At 45.5% G+C, this 16,512-nt stretch overlaps 1 protein-coding gene across 2 annotated transcripts in view; it reads left to right on the top strand.

The window, feature by feature from the left end:
• SRSF11 (serine and arginine rich splicing factor 11) overlaps positions 1 to 16,512 on the top strand; it is a 235,644-nt gene that overhangs the window by 61,033 nt on the left and 158,099 nt on the right. For both annotated transcript variants that reach the window (XM_069232448.1, XM_069232447.1), the window contains exon 6: positions 6,053 to 6,180. In XM_069232448.1, the coding sequence (XP_069088549.1) occupies positions 6,053 to 6,180 (128 nt within the window). The remainder of the gene's footprint in view (positions 1 to 6,052; positions 6,181 to 16,512) is intronic.

The following is a 16,512-nucleotide window of genomic DNA, read 5'->3' as shown; positions in this document are numbered from 1 at the left end:
TGGAGGATTTCTAAAAGTTAGTCACTTCAGCTCAGGACACCTTAGGGGCTGTCCTGACTGGCCAGTGACTCCTCCTTGTTGTTCTCATTATTTTCTCCGGCCTTGCCGCCAAAAGTGGGGGCCGGGGCCGGAGGGGGTGGGCAACTCCACTAGCTGGAGTGTCCTGCGGTGCTGGCACAAAGGGGTGAGCCTTTGAGGCTCACCGCCAGGTGTGACAGCTCCTGCCTGGGGGAGGTGTTAGCATCTCCACCCAGTGCAGGCTTTGTTACTGGCCTCAGAGTGACAAAGGCACTCCCCCCATGGGGCCAGCAACATGTCTCGGTTGTGGCAGGCTGCTGGAACCAGTCAGCCTACACAGATAGTCGGGTAAGGTTTCAGGGGGCACCTCTAAGGGGCCCTCTGTGGTGTATTTTACAATAAAATGTACACTGGCATCAGTGTGCATTTATTGTGCTGAGAAGTTTGATACCAAACTTCCCAGTTTTCAGTGTAGCCATTATGGTGCTGTGGAGTTCGTGTAAAACAGACTCCCAGACCATATACTCTTATGGCTACCCTGCACTTACAATGTCTAAGGTTTTGCTTAGACACTGTAGGGGCACAGTGCTCATGCACTGGTGCCCTCACCTATGGTATAGAGCACCCTGCCTTAGGGCTGTAAGGCCTGCTAGAGGGGTGACTTATCTATACTTGCATAGGCAGTGAGAGGCTGGCATGGCACCCTGAGGGGAGTGCCATGTCGACTTACTCATCTTGTTCTCACCAGCACACACAAGCTGGCAAGCAGTGTATCTGTGCTGAGTGAGGGGTCTCCAGGGTGGCATAAGACATGCTGCAGCCCTTTAGAGACCTTCCCTGGCATCAGGGCCCTTGGTACCAGGGGTACCATTTACAAGGGACTTATCTGGATGCCAGGGTGTGCCAATTGTGGATACAAAAGTACAGGTTAGGGAAAGAACACTGGTGCTGGGGCCTGGTTAGCAGGCCTCAGCACACTTTCAATTCAAAACATAGCATCAGCAAAGGCAAAAAGTCAGGGGATAACCATGCCAAGGAGGCATTTCCTTACACCGAAGATGTCTGGGAGAGAGTCTTGCTCGATGAATCTGGGGACCCACCCTCAGGGGAGACCTTAAATCGCCCAAAAGAGGATTGATCATTCTCTGCGGTGACTACCTATCAAAGGGGGTCCGGGACATCATCTACCTGGTCTAACCAGTCAGAAGATCCCTGGGGCCTCTGCACATCTTGTTTCCAAAATGGCAGAATCAACCGGCAACCTGGTAGAGCTCTATGTACCACCCTAGACACCATTATGGCCTTGAAGCCATCTTTGCTCTGAAGAAAGCAAGGCCGGTTGGAGGTTCAAAATCCAGCACAGGAGTTGATCGCAACATGCCGAGAAGAAACACTTGAAGGTCGAAAATGGACGTGGGGGAAGAAGGTGTTGTAAGGAAATGCCTCTTTGGCATGGTTACCCCATAACTTTTTGCCTTTGCTGATGCTACGTTTTGACTGAAAGTGTGCTGGGACCCTGCTAACCAGGCCCCAGCACCAGTGTTCTTTCCCTAAACTGTACCTTTGTCTCCACAGTTGACACAACCCTGGCACTCATGTAAGTCCCTTGTAACTGGTACCCCTGGTACCAAGGGCCCTGATGCCAGGGAAGGTCTCTAAGGGCTGCAGCATGTCTGATGCCACCCTGGGGACTCCTCACTCAGCACATGAACACTGCTTCATAGCTTGTGTGTGCTGGTGGGGAGAAAAAGACTAAGTTGACATGGCGTTCCCCTCAGAGTGCCATGCCAACCTCCCACTACCTGTGGCATAGGAAAGGCACCCCTCTAGCAGTCCTTACAACCCTAAGGCAGGGTGCACTATACCACAGGTGAGGTCATATGTGCATGAGCACTATGCCCCTACAGTGTCTAAACAAAACCTTAGACATTGTAAGTGCAGGGTAGCCTAAGAGTATATGGTCTGGGAGTTTGTCAAACACAAGCTCCACAGTTCCATAATGGCTACACTGAAATCTGGGAAGTCTGATATCAAGCTTCTCAGCACAATAAATGCACACTGATGCCAGTGTGCAATTTATTGTAACATACACCCAGAGGGCATCTTAGAGATGCCCCCTGAATACCAATCTGACTTCGAGTGTAGGCTGACCAGTTTCTGCCAGCCTGCCACACACAAGACATGTTGCTGGCTACATGGGGTAAGTGCCTTTGTCACTCTGTGGCCAGGAACAAAGCCTGTACTGGGTGGAGGTGCTTCTCATCTCCCCCTGCAGGAACTGTAACACCTTGCAGCGAGCCTCAAAGGCTCACCCCTTTTGTTACAGCGCCCCAGGGCATCCCAGCTAGTGGAGATGCCCGCCCCTCCGGCCACTGCCCCCACTTTTGGCGGCAAGGCTGGAGGAGATAATTAGAAATACAAGGAGGAGTCAACCACCAGTCAGGACAGCCCCTAAGGTTTCCTGAGCTGAGGTGACCTCTGCCTTTAGAAATCCTCCATCTTGAGTTTTGAGGATTCCCCAATAGGATTAGGGATGTGCCACTCTCTCCACAGGGAGGAGGCACAAAAAGGGTGTAGCCACCCTCCACGTCAGTAGCCATTGGCTACTGCCCTCCCAGACCTAAACACCCCCCTAAATTCAGTATGTGGTGTTGGTTCTCTGGATCTCAAGCCGGGGACGTCGGGTGCAGAGTATGAAGTCTCTCACTTCCGGCAGGAAGAGTGAGGTCTTTGCAACTTTCAAAGTTGTTGCTGTAGTTGAGCAGAGCCGCTGCTCACAGGAGTTTCTTGGTTCTTTGGTTCAGGGCAGTACTCTGAGGCTTCAGAGGTCACTGGTCCCTGTCGGATGCATCGCTGTTGTAGTTTTCTTCGAGTCAGGAGACAGGCCGGTAGATGAATAGATGAAATTAAACTTCCATTTTCCATAATCAACGCAAGCAGTTGTCGTCTCCGTCTCTGCAGGGCCTTCAGGTCAGCAGTCCTTGGTTCAGGTTGCAGGAATCTGATTTCCTGGGTTCTGGGGTAGCTATAGTTGTTTAATAGCAGCCAGTAATTTTGCAAAGCAGCCATATGTTAGTAATGTTTGCTAAAGCTGATCACAGTTAACCGTGTCAAAGGCTGACTTTAAGTATGCGAACGTCAGTTGCAGCTTGGATTTTTTTACACCATTTGCATAGCCTGATCAGTTGTTCCTTGCCCTCTCAGGAGCCCAGATTGAATGTTATTGATCACCTTTTTCTCACTTAGCCATTCCTCTAAATGAGTATGCAATAGTATGGCATATATTTTTTCTGCTGCGTATAGTTACTCGGGTCATTCCATGAGCCCTACTTATACAGTGGTACAATTAATGCCACCTTCAAAGACGCCGGGACTATCGCCTGGTACCAGATTGCATTATATACCATAGTCAGTACAGGTGTCGAATGATTAATCTCTGCTCTATATTTCTCCGCTCTAATCCCATCAGGTCCTGGTGCTTTGTTTCATTTCTGGCTTGGATTTGCCAGACGTACTTCTTTCACAGAATTCGCTAACGATTGTTCTTTCACCTTCTGACATAATTCAATGTAGGATACTTTTAAGTTTATTCTGGTTGATAGATGGACATTAGATCTGCGTCCATTCCCAGTATTTGTCCCCTGAGACTGACTATCCTGGCTTAGGAGCCTATATAGTGACTAGAAGTGGTTAAACCAGGTGCAGCTAGTAGTGCCGTTTTCCAGCTGCCTGGCAGACCCTTGAGCTCCCCATCATACTAGCTACCAAAAGTGCCTACTGTTTTTCTGCCCTATGGCTTCCATAAGGGCCTTCTAGGCCTTACGCTTCATTTGGCTTTTATTGCTCTTAATGAGGAGCTTATACTTCTGCCTTAATTCTTTCAGGCGACCTTTCCCATCAGGAGTCGAATACCTTGATTTCAGTGCTAGTGAGAGTTCATGTTTAAGCTTACCACACTCTTCGTCGAACCAGTCCACATTCCATTTGCCTTTACCATCAGCTCTATACCTGTCAGTTTGTTGTTGGGTACTCAGTCCCCGTGGTGTAATAATTAGACTCTCAAAGCTATGAATGGTCTTTGGATCGTTTAGGTTTCTGCAGTCCATGTTGACCCTGGAAGCCTTTTCCTCAAAAATGCAGATCTGGATTTGGGCTCCGAAACACGCACCAAGCAATTGATTTTCTATTGTCAGACACTTGCACAAATTTTTTCCGGAGGCCGGATATACATTTAGCTGTTCAGAGATTCTTCAGTGGATTTTTTAATTGGGCAATAAGTGGATTATGATCAATCTCAATCCGTTGTTCTATTTTGAAGTCATCGACCAGGTACCAAGATTCTAAATTGATCAAAATCTTATATGTTCCCCCCCCTCCGCTTGAAAAGTCTGTCCCCAATTCAGCTTTTGAAGCGCTTCTTCTAGCTAGGATAGTTTGGTCATCTGGTTTAGAATGTAGCTTTATCTATTGTCCACATTTCTATCCGCTTTGCCAGAGAGATGCTCTTGCAAATGTGTGCAGGGTCAGAATGTTACTGAAGATTCCCAAGATTCCCTGAACCAAGCGCCATATAATAAATCTGGCTCTTAAAAGCTGTAGTATCGTTTAAGGTTGATTCTTTGCTCCCAAATGCGTTGGCACCTTTTGTCTTTTGAATATATTTAAGTGTTCTTTTACCTACCTGTTAAGTAAAGACCATTTTCAAAATGAATCACTGACTCCACCTTGATGGTTAGGAGGTGGTATTTGCTGTATGAAATATGAGTTCTGTTTAGCCCATGTGTAAGCTTGGACATAATAAAGGGCCTGCATGGAGTAACTTAAGTTTGCAATCCCTGACTAAGACCAGTTTTTCCACATATCCACGTTTTTGGTATATTAAAATATCTTAATGCTTTCCCAGACGAAAGATATTAATCACTGCATCCTGCTTTGTTCTGAAAAAAATGCTTCATAGCTTGCCGTTGGTCATTTGACTTTTAAAGGAGTGCAGAAATGCTCATGGTGTGTACACCCAGCATGTCCTCGTCCCACAACCTCGGGATATTGTAGCATAGATAAGAAATATTTCTGACGCAATAAATGGAAATTCCACGGCAAACTATTGAGGTTTGTGCTGTATTTGTGCATCCCTTTTTGCGTTGACATTCCTTACTCTTAAGACAGTTTTCCTTGTGAGTTGTTAGGAGTAGTAAGGTACTTCAACATTCTTCACAGTTAGTTTCCAGAATGTGTTCCATGTAGATTTGCTCCATAGACACCTTAAGAAAGATTTTGGGTTGGGGGGAGGAAAGGGGGGGGGGGTGATGGGGGAGGGGCGTGGCAGCAATGAACTACCAGCTCCCAGTAATGAAGATGCCAGTTTTTTTTTTCAGGCCTGGCCTGTGAGACTGCTTTAGTTGTTTTGCCAAACCATTGTTTTCCCAAAAAAACTCATACACAAGATGCATACAAAGGGGTCCTTCTGTCAGCAGTCTTCATCCATTGGTCAATTAAATTGTCCTTCACATTTTGCTTCCACTCACCTCACCATAAAGCCTAGTGCAATGGGTCAGCCTAAATTTACCACATATTGCTATTTATATTGTGAAGTCCATCAAAAAACATTTTGTGTGAGTGTTCATCTTTGATGAACACATGGTTCTAAGTGTTTTTTTTACTGGTACACATTTAAATTATACACTCTAGCGAGGAGGAGAATGTTTTCTGTTCTTGTAATACCATCATCCTGTGCTATTTTATCTTTTTGCTTGTACTAATGCAGTTAAATCCCTCTTCTAGAGTGTGCATCTAAAGGTAGTTACATGATCTCTGGCGTTGTTACCTGCTAGACTGGTGTGCAGTAATGATACTTTCTAGAATTTGTAATGCATAGCCTTTTAGCCTTTATAGGGCTATGCAAATTGGTAATGCCATTAATGAGGAAAAGATAGCTGAAAGTTTTTGCTACAAGGCAATAGTTAATACTTATTTCTGATGCATATGACTTTGCCAGTTTTGTAAAGTAATTAGTTTTGTGTATATTTATTTATAGGTTGAACCATGTAGCTGCTGGACTTGTTTCACCGAGTGTGAAATCTGATGCCTCTAATAAGGAGATAGAAGAAGCTATGAAAAGAGTAAGGGAAGCGCAGTCATTGATTTCAGCTGCTATAGAGCCAGGTAAACTTAATTTGCTTAACACACATTTCCTGTGACAGTAATGAATGGTGAAATGAATATGTGAATCAATGTAGAATTTTATTTTGAGCAGCCCAGCCGGATTAGTTTTGCAGACGTGTTCACCATGAAGTTTCTATTCTGTGACTGGTGGTGCATTTCACTGTCAAAATGCACGCAAGCAAAACAGTCATTTTGCAACATCTTTATTTGTAACACTAAACAAACCTAATTCTTCTGATTCACTGTGGTAAATCCAGTGGGTTGTTTTTCTCAGTACTTAATTGCGTTTGTCAGTGTGCAGAGATGGAGTGGCAATCTGACCCCCTAGGCACATCAACCCACTTCATCATTGAGAATTTCTTAGCTTCCTCATGTTCAATAACCTGTTAACAACCGCCATTGTGATCAACTCTTCTGCAGATGTAACCAGTTGCGTTGCTCAGACCTAATTACCATTCCATAAGCCACCCCAAACTTAGCTCTCACTCTGCCTTTTGTTTTCTTTGTAAAGAACCTTTCTGACTCCAACAACCATTGTACCTACTATTGTATCACAACCATCTTCCTGACCGGTGCAACTGAAAGATAAATCTACTGCCATTTGATTTTCTTAAGCCTTGTGGGGGACCATGCTAAGCTTTGGCAGGGATGAAGTATGGAAACAGCCCTGTTCTTCATTGACACTACATGCCATATCAGGAAATCTGCCTTTTTATATTTCCAAACTTGCCACTGTGTAGACCATGACATTTGGATCATCAAGGCCATTTAAAGCATGGGTGGCAGTTCTAGCCTACTTCTGTACCAATATCTACTGCTACTGCGTGAGATCTCTGAGCTTAAAAGTCTGCTAATAAGCAGGCTATGCTAAATGGACAGGACTGAAGACTAAAATATAAACTTAAAACGAAATTTTGAAAAGGTATTACTATAAAATTGAGTATTCTCTCCCCGTCGAGAACCAGCTGACTGTGCTTGTAGCAGATGAGAACTTGGTGACTGTCATGTTTGAGTTGTGATTTCCAGTTTGTGCTTAGTTTAAAGCTATCCCCTACTCTCTACATCACACATGCTAACTGGAGAACAGCTCCATCTACATTTTCTGTAAAGTGTGCTGAAAAAAATAGCTGTGCCTGATTTGTCTCATGATCCCCAGGGACTTAAAAGAAGCTACTGTGCAACCATATTTTATTAGGATCAAAATGTTTCTTGATTTATACCAGAAATCTCTAGGTTATGCCCAGTTTGTACTCTAGTATACCATTCAGCTTTGTGGTCTTTATTAAGTGAATGTAAAACATGGTTCGATGGCATCTGTCGCTGTAGATACACATGTTCTGCATAGCTCGCCATCTGGTGTTGGGTCGGAGTGTTACAAGTTGTTTTTCTTCGAAGAAGTCTTTCGAGTCACGGGACCGAGTGACTCCTCCTTCTGTCTCCATTGCGCATGGGCGTCGACTCCATCTTCGATTGTTTTCTTTCCGCCATCGGGTTCGGACGTGTTCCTGTCGCTCCGAGTTTCGGAACGGAAAGTTAGTAAATTTCGGAAGATTTTCGTCGGTATTGTTGCGTTCGGGATCGGCGTAGTTAGATTCAACACCGCATCGAAGATCGACGCGCTCCGGTGCCCTTCGGGGTACTTTTCGATCCCCCGTCGGGGCCTGGTCGGCCCGACCGCATGTCCAACACCGCCGATGGAACGGACCCCGTTCCGTTTTTGTCCCAAATGCCACAACAAATACCCGTATACAGACCAACATTTGGTCTGTAACCTGTGCCTGTCACCTGAGCACAGTGAGGAGACTTACGAAGCCTGTCGCGCGTTCCGGTCCCGAAAGACACTCCGTGACCGTCGAGCCAGGAGACTTCAGATGGCGTCCACGCCGACAGCGCACCGAGAGTTCGAGGAACAAGGGGAAGAAGAAACCTTTTCGATCCACGAATCGGACTCCGAGGAATTCGACGATCAAAGAACTGTGAGTAAGACGTCGAAAACAACACATAAGAAAAGTGACAAGGCCCAGGGGACGCCACTGCCACCAGGCCATGGCTCCACCCATAAATTCGGTGACCGACCATCGGCACCGAAAAAGGCCCAAACAGTGCCGAGATCGTCCGACTCCGGTCGAGACACCGGCACGCAGCCTTCTCGGGATCGAGAAAGTGCTGGAGAGAAGCAACGACACCGAGATAGCGGTGTAGAAACTGCTCGACGCCGAGACAGCGGCACCGACGAAGATCGACGCCGAGAGGTTTCGACTCTAAAAAAGAAAAAAGCCACCTCGGAGCCGAAAAAAGATACAGGCAGGGTTTCGGTGCCGAAACAACCCGTAACCGACCCAGGTCCAGGCTCTTATACAGAGGAGCAATCACTGTCCTCTCAGATGCGAAAGCATAGGTTTGAGGAAGAGCTGCAATCCACCGAAGTGGACCATACGCAAAAACATATTTTCATACAGCAGGGAACAGGAAGAATAAGTACCCTTCCCCCTATTAGGAGAAAAAGGAGACTGGAGTTTCAAACAGACCAGGCGCCACAAACAAAGATGGTGAAAAAGGTGACTCCGCCACCCTCTCCTCCACCTGTAATTAACGTCTCACTGACGCAAACTCCGTCACATTCCTCGGCTCACACCACCATGAGCCAAGGTGACCAGGATCAAGACGCTTGGGACTTATATGACGCCCCAGTGTCGGACAACAGTCCGGAGGCATATCCAACAAAGCCCTCACCACCTGAAGACAGCACAGCATATCCTCAAGTGGTGGCTAGAGCAGCACAATTCCACAACGTAAACCTCCACTCAGAACAATTCGAGGATGACTTTTTATTCAACCCCCTCTCCTCCACCCACAGCTCCTACCAAAGCCTGCCTATGCTGCCAGGTATGCTTCGGCACGCAAAGGAAATCTTCAAGGAGCCGGTCAAAAGTAGGGCGATAACGCCAAGGGTGGAAAAGAAATATAAGGCACCTCCTACAGACCCTGTTTTCATCACCACACAGCTGCCACCAGATTCCGTCGTAGTGGGAGCAGCTCGGAAAAGAGCCAACTCCCACACATCTGGGGATGCACCACCCCCAGATAAAGAGAGCCGCAAGTTCGATGCAGCTGGGAAAAGTCGCAGTACAAGCTGCAAACCAGTGGCGCATCGCTAACTCTCAAGCACTACTTGCGCGCTATGACAGAGCCCATTGGGATGAGATGCAACACCTCATCGAGCATCTACCCAAGGAACTTCAAAAAAGGGCAAAGCAGGTGGTTGAGGAAGGACCGAACATATCAAATAACCAGATACGATCTTCTATGGACGCAGCAGACACAGCTGCAAGAACAATTAATACATCTGTGACCATTAGAAGGCACGCATGGCTAAGAACGTCTGGGTTCAAACCAGAGATACAGCAGGCAGTGCTCAATATGCCATTTAACGAAAAACAGCTGTTCGGACCAGAAGTGGACACGGCAATCGAAAAACTTAAAAAGGACACTGACCCTGCTAAAGCCATGGACGCACTCTACTCCCCGCAGAGCAGAGGAACCTACAGCACCTTCCGCAAGACACCCTTTAGAGGGGGGTTTCGGGGTCAGGCCACACAAGCCAGCACCTCGCAGGCAACACCGTCCAGCTACCAGGGACAGTACAGGGGAGGCTTTCGGGGCCAATACAGAGGAGGGCAATTCCCTAGGAATAGAGGAAAATTTCAAAGCCCCAAAACCCCTACAACCAAGCAGTGACTCACATGTCACTCACCCCCTCCACACAACACCAGTGGGGGGAAGAATAGGTCATTATTACAAAGCATGGGAGGAAATAACTACAGACACTTGGGTCTTGGCAATTATCCAACATGGTTATTGCATAGAATTCCTACAATTCCCTCCAAACATACCACCAATAGCACAGAATTTGTCAAAACAACATTCTGAACTTCTGGAAATAGAAGTTCAAGCACTATTGCAAAAGAATGCAATCGAATTAGTACCAAACACACAAATAAACACAGGAGTTTATTCACTGTACTTCTTAATACCAAAAAAGGACAAAACACTGAGACCAATCCTAGACCTCAGAATACTAAACACCTACATCAAATCAGACCACTTTCACATGGTCACGCTACAAGAGGTGTTACCATTACTAAAAGTACAGGACTACATGACAACCTTAGACCTCAAAGACGCGTATTTCCATATACCAATACATCCATCTCACAGAAAATACCTATGGTTCGTATTCAAAGGAATACATTACCAATTCAAAGTATTGCCTTTTGGTTTAACAACCGCACCAAGAGTCTTTACAAAATGTCTAGCAGTAGTGGCTGCACACATCAGAAGGCAGAAAATACATGTATTCCCCTATCTAGACGATTGGCTAATCAAAACCAATTCACTAACAAAGTGCTTACAACACACACATCAAATCATACAAACCCTCTACAAACTAGGTTTCACCGTCAACTTTGCAAAATCCAACATTTTGCCGTGCAAAGTACAATAATACCTGGGAGCCATAATAGACACAACAAAAGGAGTAGCCACTCCAAGTCCACAAAGAATTCAAAATTTCAACAAGATCATACAACGCATGTATCCAACTCAAACGATACAAGCAAAGATGATATTACAACTCCTAGGCATGATGTCTTCATGCATAGCCATTGTCCCGAACGCAAGACTACACATGAGGCCCTTACAACAGTGCCCAGCATCACAATGGTCACAAGCACAGGGTCACCTTCTAGATCTGGTGTTGATAGACCGCCAAACTTACCTCTCGCTTCTATGGTGGAACAGTATAAATTTAAACAAAGGGCGGCCATTCCAAGACCCAGTGCCACAATACGTAATAACAACAGATGCTTCCATGACAGGGTGGGGAGCACACCTCGATCAACACAGCATACAAGGACAATGGAACGTACATCAAACAAAACTGCATATAAATCACCTAGAAATGCTAGCATTTTTTCACGTATTACGGGCTTTCCAACCAATTATAACTCACAAATAAATTCTTGTCAAAACAGACAACATGACAACTATGTATTATCTAAACAAACAGGGGGGGACACACTCAACGCAGTTGAGTCTTCTAGCACAGAAAATATGGCGATGGGCAATTCACAACCACATTCGCCTAATAGCGCAGTTTATTCCAGGGATCCAAAATAAACTTGCAGACAATCTCTCTCGAGATCACCAACAAGTCCACGAATGGGAAATTCACCCCCAAGTTCTAAACACTTACTTCAGACTCTGGGGAACACCTCAAATAGACTTGTTTGCAACAAAAGAGAACGCAAAATGCCGAAGCTTCGCATCCAGATACCCACACAGGCAGTCACAAGGCAATACCCTATGGATGAACTGGTCAGGGATATTTGCCTACGCTTTTCCTCCTCTCCCTCTCCTTCCTTATCTGGTAAACAAATGGAGTCAAAACAAACTCATTTTAATAGCACCAACTTGGGCAAGGCATCCCTGGTACACAACACTGCTAGACCTATCAGTAGTACCCCACATCAAATTGCCCAACAGGCCGGATCTGTTAACACAACCAACAGATCAGACATCCAGATCCAGCATCGCTGAATCTAGCAATCTGGCTCCTGAAATCCTAGAATTCGGTCACCTACAACTTACCCAAGAATGTATGGAAGTCATAAAGCAAGCCAGAAGGCCGTCCACTAGGCACTGCTATGCAAGTAAATGGAAGAGGTTTGTCTGCTACTGCCATCATAATCAGATCCAACCTATACACGCAACTCCAAAGGATGTAGTGGGTTACTTGCTTCACTTACAAAAATCTAGCCTAGCCTTCTCTTCCATTAAAATACGCCTTGCTGCAATATCTGCTTACCTGCAGACTACCTATTCAACTTCCCTATATAGGGTACCAGTCATTAAAGCATTCATGGAAGGGCTTAAAAGAATTATACCACCAAGAACACCACCTGTTCCTTCATGGAACTTAAATGTTGTCTTAACAAGACTCATGGGTCCACCTTTTGAACCCATGCACTCTTGCGAAATACAGTTCCTAACCTGGAAGGTTGCATTTCTCATTGCCATTACATCTCTAAGAAGAGTAAGCGAAATTCAGGCGTTTACAATACAAGAACCTTTTATACAACTACACAAAAATAGTCGTCCTAAGGACTAATCCTAAATTTTTACCAAAGGTTATTTCACCGTTCCACCTAAATCAAACAGTGGAACTACCAGTGTTCTTCCCACGGCCAGATTCCGTAGCTGAGAGGGCACTACATACATTAGATGTCAAAAGAGCATTAATGTACTACATTGACAGAACGAAAAACATCAGAAAGACTAAACAACTATTTATTGCATTCCAAAAACCTCATGCAGGAAACCCAATATCAAAACAAGGTATAGCCAGATGGATAGTTAAATGCATCCAAATCTGCTACCTTAAAGCAAAACGACAACTGCCCATTACACCAAGGGCACACTCAACCAGAAAAAAAGGTGCTACCATGGCCTTTCCAGGAAACATCCCAATGCAAGAAATATGTAAGGCAGCCACATGGTCTACGCCACACACGTTCACCAAGCACTACTGTGTAGACGTGCTATCCGCACAGCAAGCCACAGTAGGTCAAGCCGTGTTAAGAACATTATTTCAAACCACTTCCATTCCTACAGGCTGAACCACTGCTTTTGGGGAGATAACTGCTTACTAGTCTATGCAGAACATGTGTATCTACAGCGACAGATGCCATCGAACTGAAAATGTCACTTACCCAGTGTACATCTGTTCGTGGCATCAGTCGCTGGAGATTCACATGTGCCCACCCACCTCCCCGGGAGCCTGTAGCAATTAGGAAGTTAGCTTCAACTTTGTATATTTGTATATATATTATTTTAGCCTTAAATAGGTACATACTTAGTCACTCCATTGCATGGGCACTATTACTACAATACAACTCCTACCTCACCCTCTGCGGGGAAAACAATCGAAGATGGAGTCGACGCCCATGCGCAATGGAGACAGAAGGAGGAGTCACTCGGTCCCGTGACTCGAAAGACTTCTTTGAAGAAAAACAACTTGTAACACTCCGACCCAACACCAGATGGCGAGCTATGCAGAACATGTGAATCTCCAGCGACTGATGCCACGAACAGATGTACACTGGGTAAGTGACATTTTCATTTACTGGCATAAACGATTGTATTGAAGAATGTGGTGAAGGAGTTGCAAACATAGGTACATTGTAAGAAAAAGGGGAGAAAAGATGTTTCACAGGCGATGAGGTGGGAAAGAATGGAGCAGTAGTTGCTGGACTATGATGAAGGTAGGTCAAGCAACTAAGTGTTTGGAGAAAGACATTTCAGTCCGTTCTTCAAACGAGTACCTGAAAAGTCATATGTGCTTTTTGTGGTGTCACAGAACAACGTTTCTTGGGTCCTATTCTGCTTTTGTTTTCCTCAGAGGGGCGGGCAGAGGAGTGGTACTGAGGGGATGATGTGAGATGTATGAAGCAGGTGCCTCTCCATTGACAGGATCTTTATCACTCGTAGCATGGACATACTAGGACCTTCATAAGTGGCGAAAAGGCTCTCTAGGCTGTACTGAAGGTACCATCGCATACTGCCTCAGTGCCATATATTACTGCTGACTCCAAGTCATGGTTTCTGTGGTTTCAAAGCTATATCATCTTCCTGATACATTTATTATCTTTGTTTTTGCTTGAAGAGGTCACACTTCCTTCGAGGAGTGTGCTTAACCCTACCACTGCTTCTGCCTTATGGTTAACTAGCACTGAAGACCTAGTGGATTTTTATCAGCTTCGTTCCCATTTCTCAGACTGGAACTCCAATTCTCCTTTTTCAGATTAAACTATATGACTTATGTAGGAAGCTGGCCTGGTGGATGCTGGACGCCTATGGGGGTGTCACCCTATACCAGGCCCAGGGTTGCCCTATTAGTGAAATGTAGGCCCTGTCTAGGAAGCCAATGCTTTCTAGAGGAAGCTGTGTATGAGCAGCCTAGACTTATCTAGGAGACATGCAAAGCTTATGCAATACCACTACAGTCACACAGCAACTTGTCACACATGAAAGAACTCCAGTGTTACAAAAATAAAGGTAGTTTATTATAGTAACACAACACTAGAATACTTGTAGGCAGGCCCACCAGGTTTGGAGTTATCATTGTGTAGCTGGACACAGGTAGTGAGTGAACTGTGTCCAGTACATGGGTAAAACGGCTTCCCCACACTTACTAAGTCCAGTGTAATAGAACTGGAGTTCGTAGGGGCACCTCTGCTCATGCAGGGGTGCCCTCACTCACATGGACCTGCACTCTGCCCTCTGGGCTAAGAGGGCCTACCATAGGGGCGACTTAGTGACCTGTGGTGAAAGGGTGCATGCATCTTTTTAAGGTGGCTGCAATGTCAGGCCTGCAGACACCTTTTGCATGGGTTCCCATGGGTGGCATAACAAATGCTGCAGCCCATGGGGAACCCCTGGTGCCCCAAGTGCTATATACTAGGGACTTAAGAGAGCACCAGTATGCCAGTTGTGGGGTGCGCGAAGCCCTAGGCAACCAAATTTAGAGGGAGATAGCACAATCACTGGGATCCTGGTTAGCAGGATCCCAGTGAAAACATTAGAAGCATACTGACAGGCAAAAAAAAGTGGGGGTAACCATGCCAAAAAGAGGGTACTTTTTTACACAGAAGAATAACATTCTCTACAAATGCACTGATGTGGGCCTTTCATAAAAGCTGAGAGCATGTGGTGTGGTTCTTATTGACATGAAGATTGTTATGTAAGTCGAATAGCTAATTTGCTCATATGTATGTGGAATAGCAGATGTGTAGCCTGTCCTACAGTAGTTTACATGCTGGACACACTTCTGCCCTCTGGTGTTGGACTTGGAAGGGTCAATGTTTATTTTCTTCGGAGAAGTGTTTTCAGTTATGAGGTGTCTTATGGTACCGTACCTGACCTACTCCAAGAAACCGGACATAGTGCCCCTTGGGTAAATCTTTTTTTCGCCATAGGGATCGTTTTGGCCTTGTAAGTTACGCCTCTAAAATAACAGGACTGGAAAGGCAAAGATTGTTGCTGTGTCACTTACCGCACCATCCAGCTCTGACTAAAAGCAGATTGCTCTGAATAGCTCAGACAAGATGGTATTAGAATGACTCATTTGGGGTGGTCAGAGTGATTAGCACGTTTCCTTAATGGGGCCATGTAGGAAGTTGGCTCTGTATACACTATTTCAAAGTAAGAAATAGCGTGCACAGAGTCCAAGGGTTCCCCTTAGAGGTAAGTGTAAAGAAATGGCTCCCTGTTGCAGTTACCCCCCACTTTTTGCCTGATACTGATGCTGACTTGACTGAGAAGTGTGCTGGGACCCTGCTAACCAGGCCCCAGCACCAGTGTTCTTTCACCTAAAATGTACAGTTGTTTCCACAATTGGCACAACCCTGGCACCCAGGTAAGTCCCTTGTAACTGGTACCCCTGGTACCAAGGGCCCTGATGCCAGGGAAGGTCTCTAAGGGCTGCAGCATATCTTATGCCACCCTGGGGACCCCTCACTCAGCACAGACACACTGCTTGCCAGCTTGTGTGTGCTGATGAGAACAAAACGAGTAAGTCGACATGGCACTCCCCTCAGGGTGCCATGCCAACCTCACACTGCCTATGCAGTATAGATAAGTCACCCCTCTAGTAGGCCTTACAGCCCTAAGGCAGGGTGCACTATACCATAGGTGAGGGCATATGTGCATGAGCACTATGCCCCTACAGTGTCTAAGCAAAACCTTAGACATTGTAAGTACAGGGTAGCCATAAGAGTATATGGGCTGGGAGTCTGTCAAAAACGAACTCCACAGCTCCATAATGGCTACACTGAATACTGGGAAGTTTAGTATCAAACTTCTCAGAATAATAAACCCACACTGATGCCAGTGTTGGATTTATTAAAAAATGCACACAGAGGGCATCTTAGAGATACCCCCTGTATTTTACCCAATTGTTCAGTGCAGGACTGTAGGAAGTTGGCTCTGTATGTGCTATTTCAAAGTAAGGAATAGCATGCACAGAGTCCAAGGGTTCCCCTTAGAGGTAAAATAGTGGTAAAAATAGATAATACTAATGCTCTATTTTGTGGTAGTGTGGTCGAGCAGTAGGCTTATCCAAGGAGTAGTGTTAAGCATTTGTTGTACATACACATAGACAATAAATGAGGTACACACACTCAGAGACAAATCCAGCCAATAGGTTTTTATATAGAAAAATATCTTTTCTTAGTTTATTTTAAGAACCACAGGTTCAAATTCTACATGTAATAT

Source organism: Pleurodeles waltl, chromosome 4_2, assembly GCF_031143425.1.
Source record: "Pleurodeles waltl isolate 20211129_DDA chromosome 4_2, aPleWal1.hap1.20221129, whole genome shotgun sequence".
Taxonomy (NCBI): domain Eukaryota; kingdom Metazoa; phylum Chordata; class Amphibia; order Caudata; family Salamandridae; genus Pleurodeles; species Pleurodeles waltl.
This window is presented reverse-complemented; position numbering and strand designations above follow the sequence as displayed.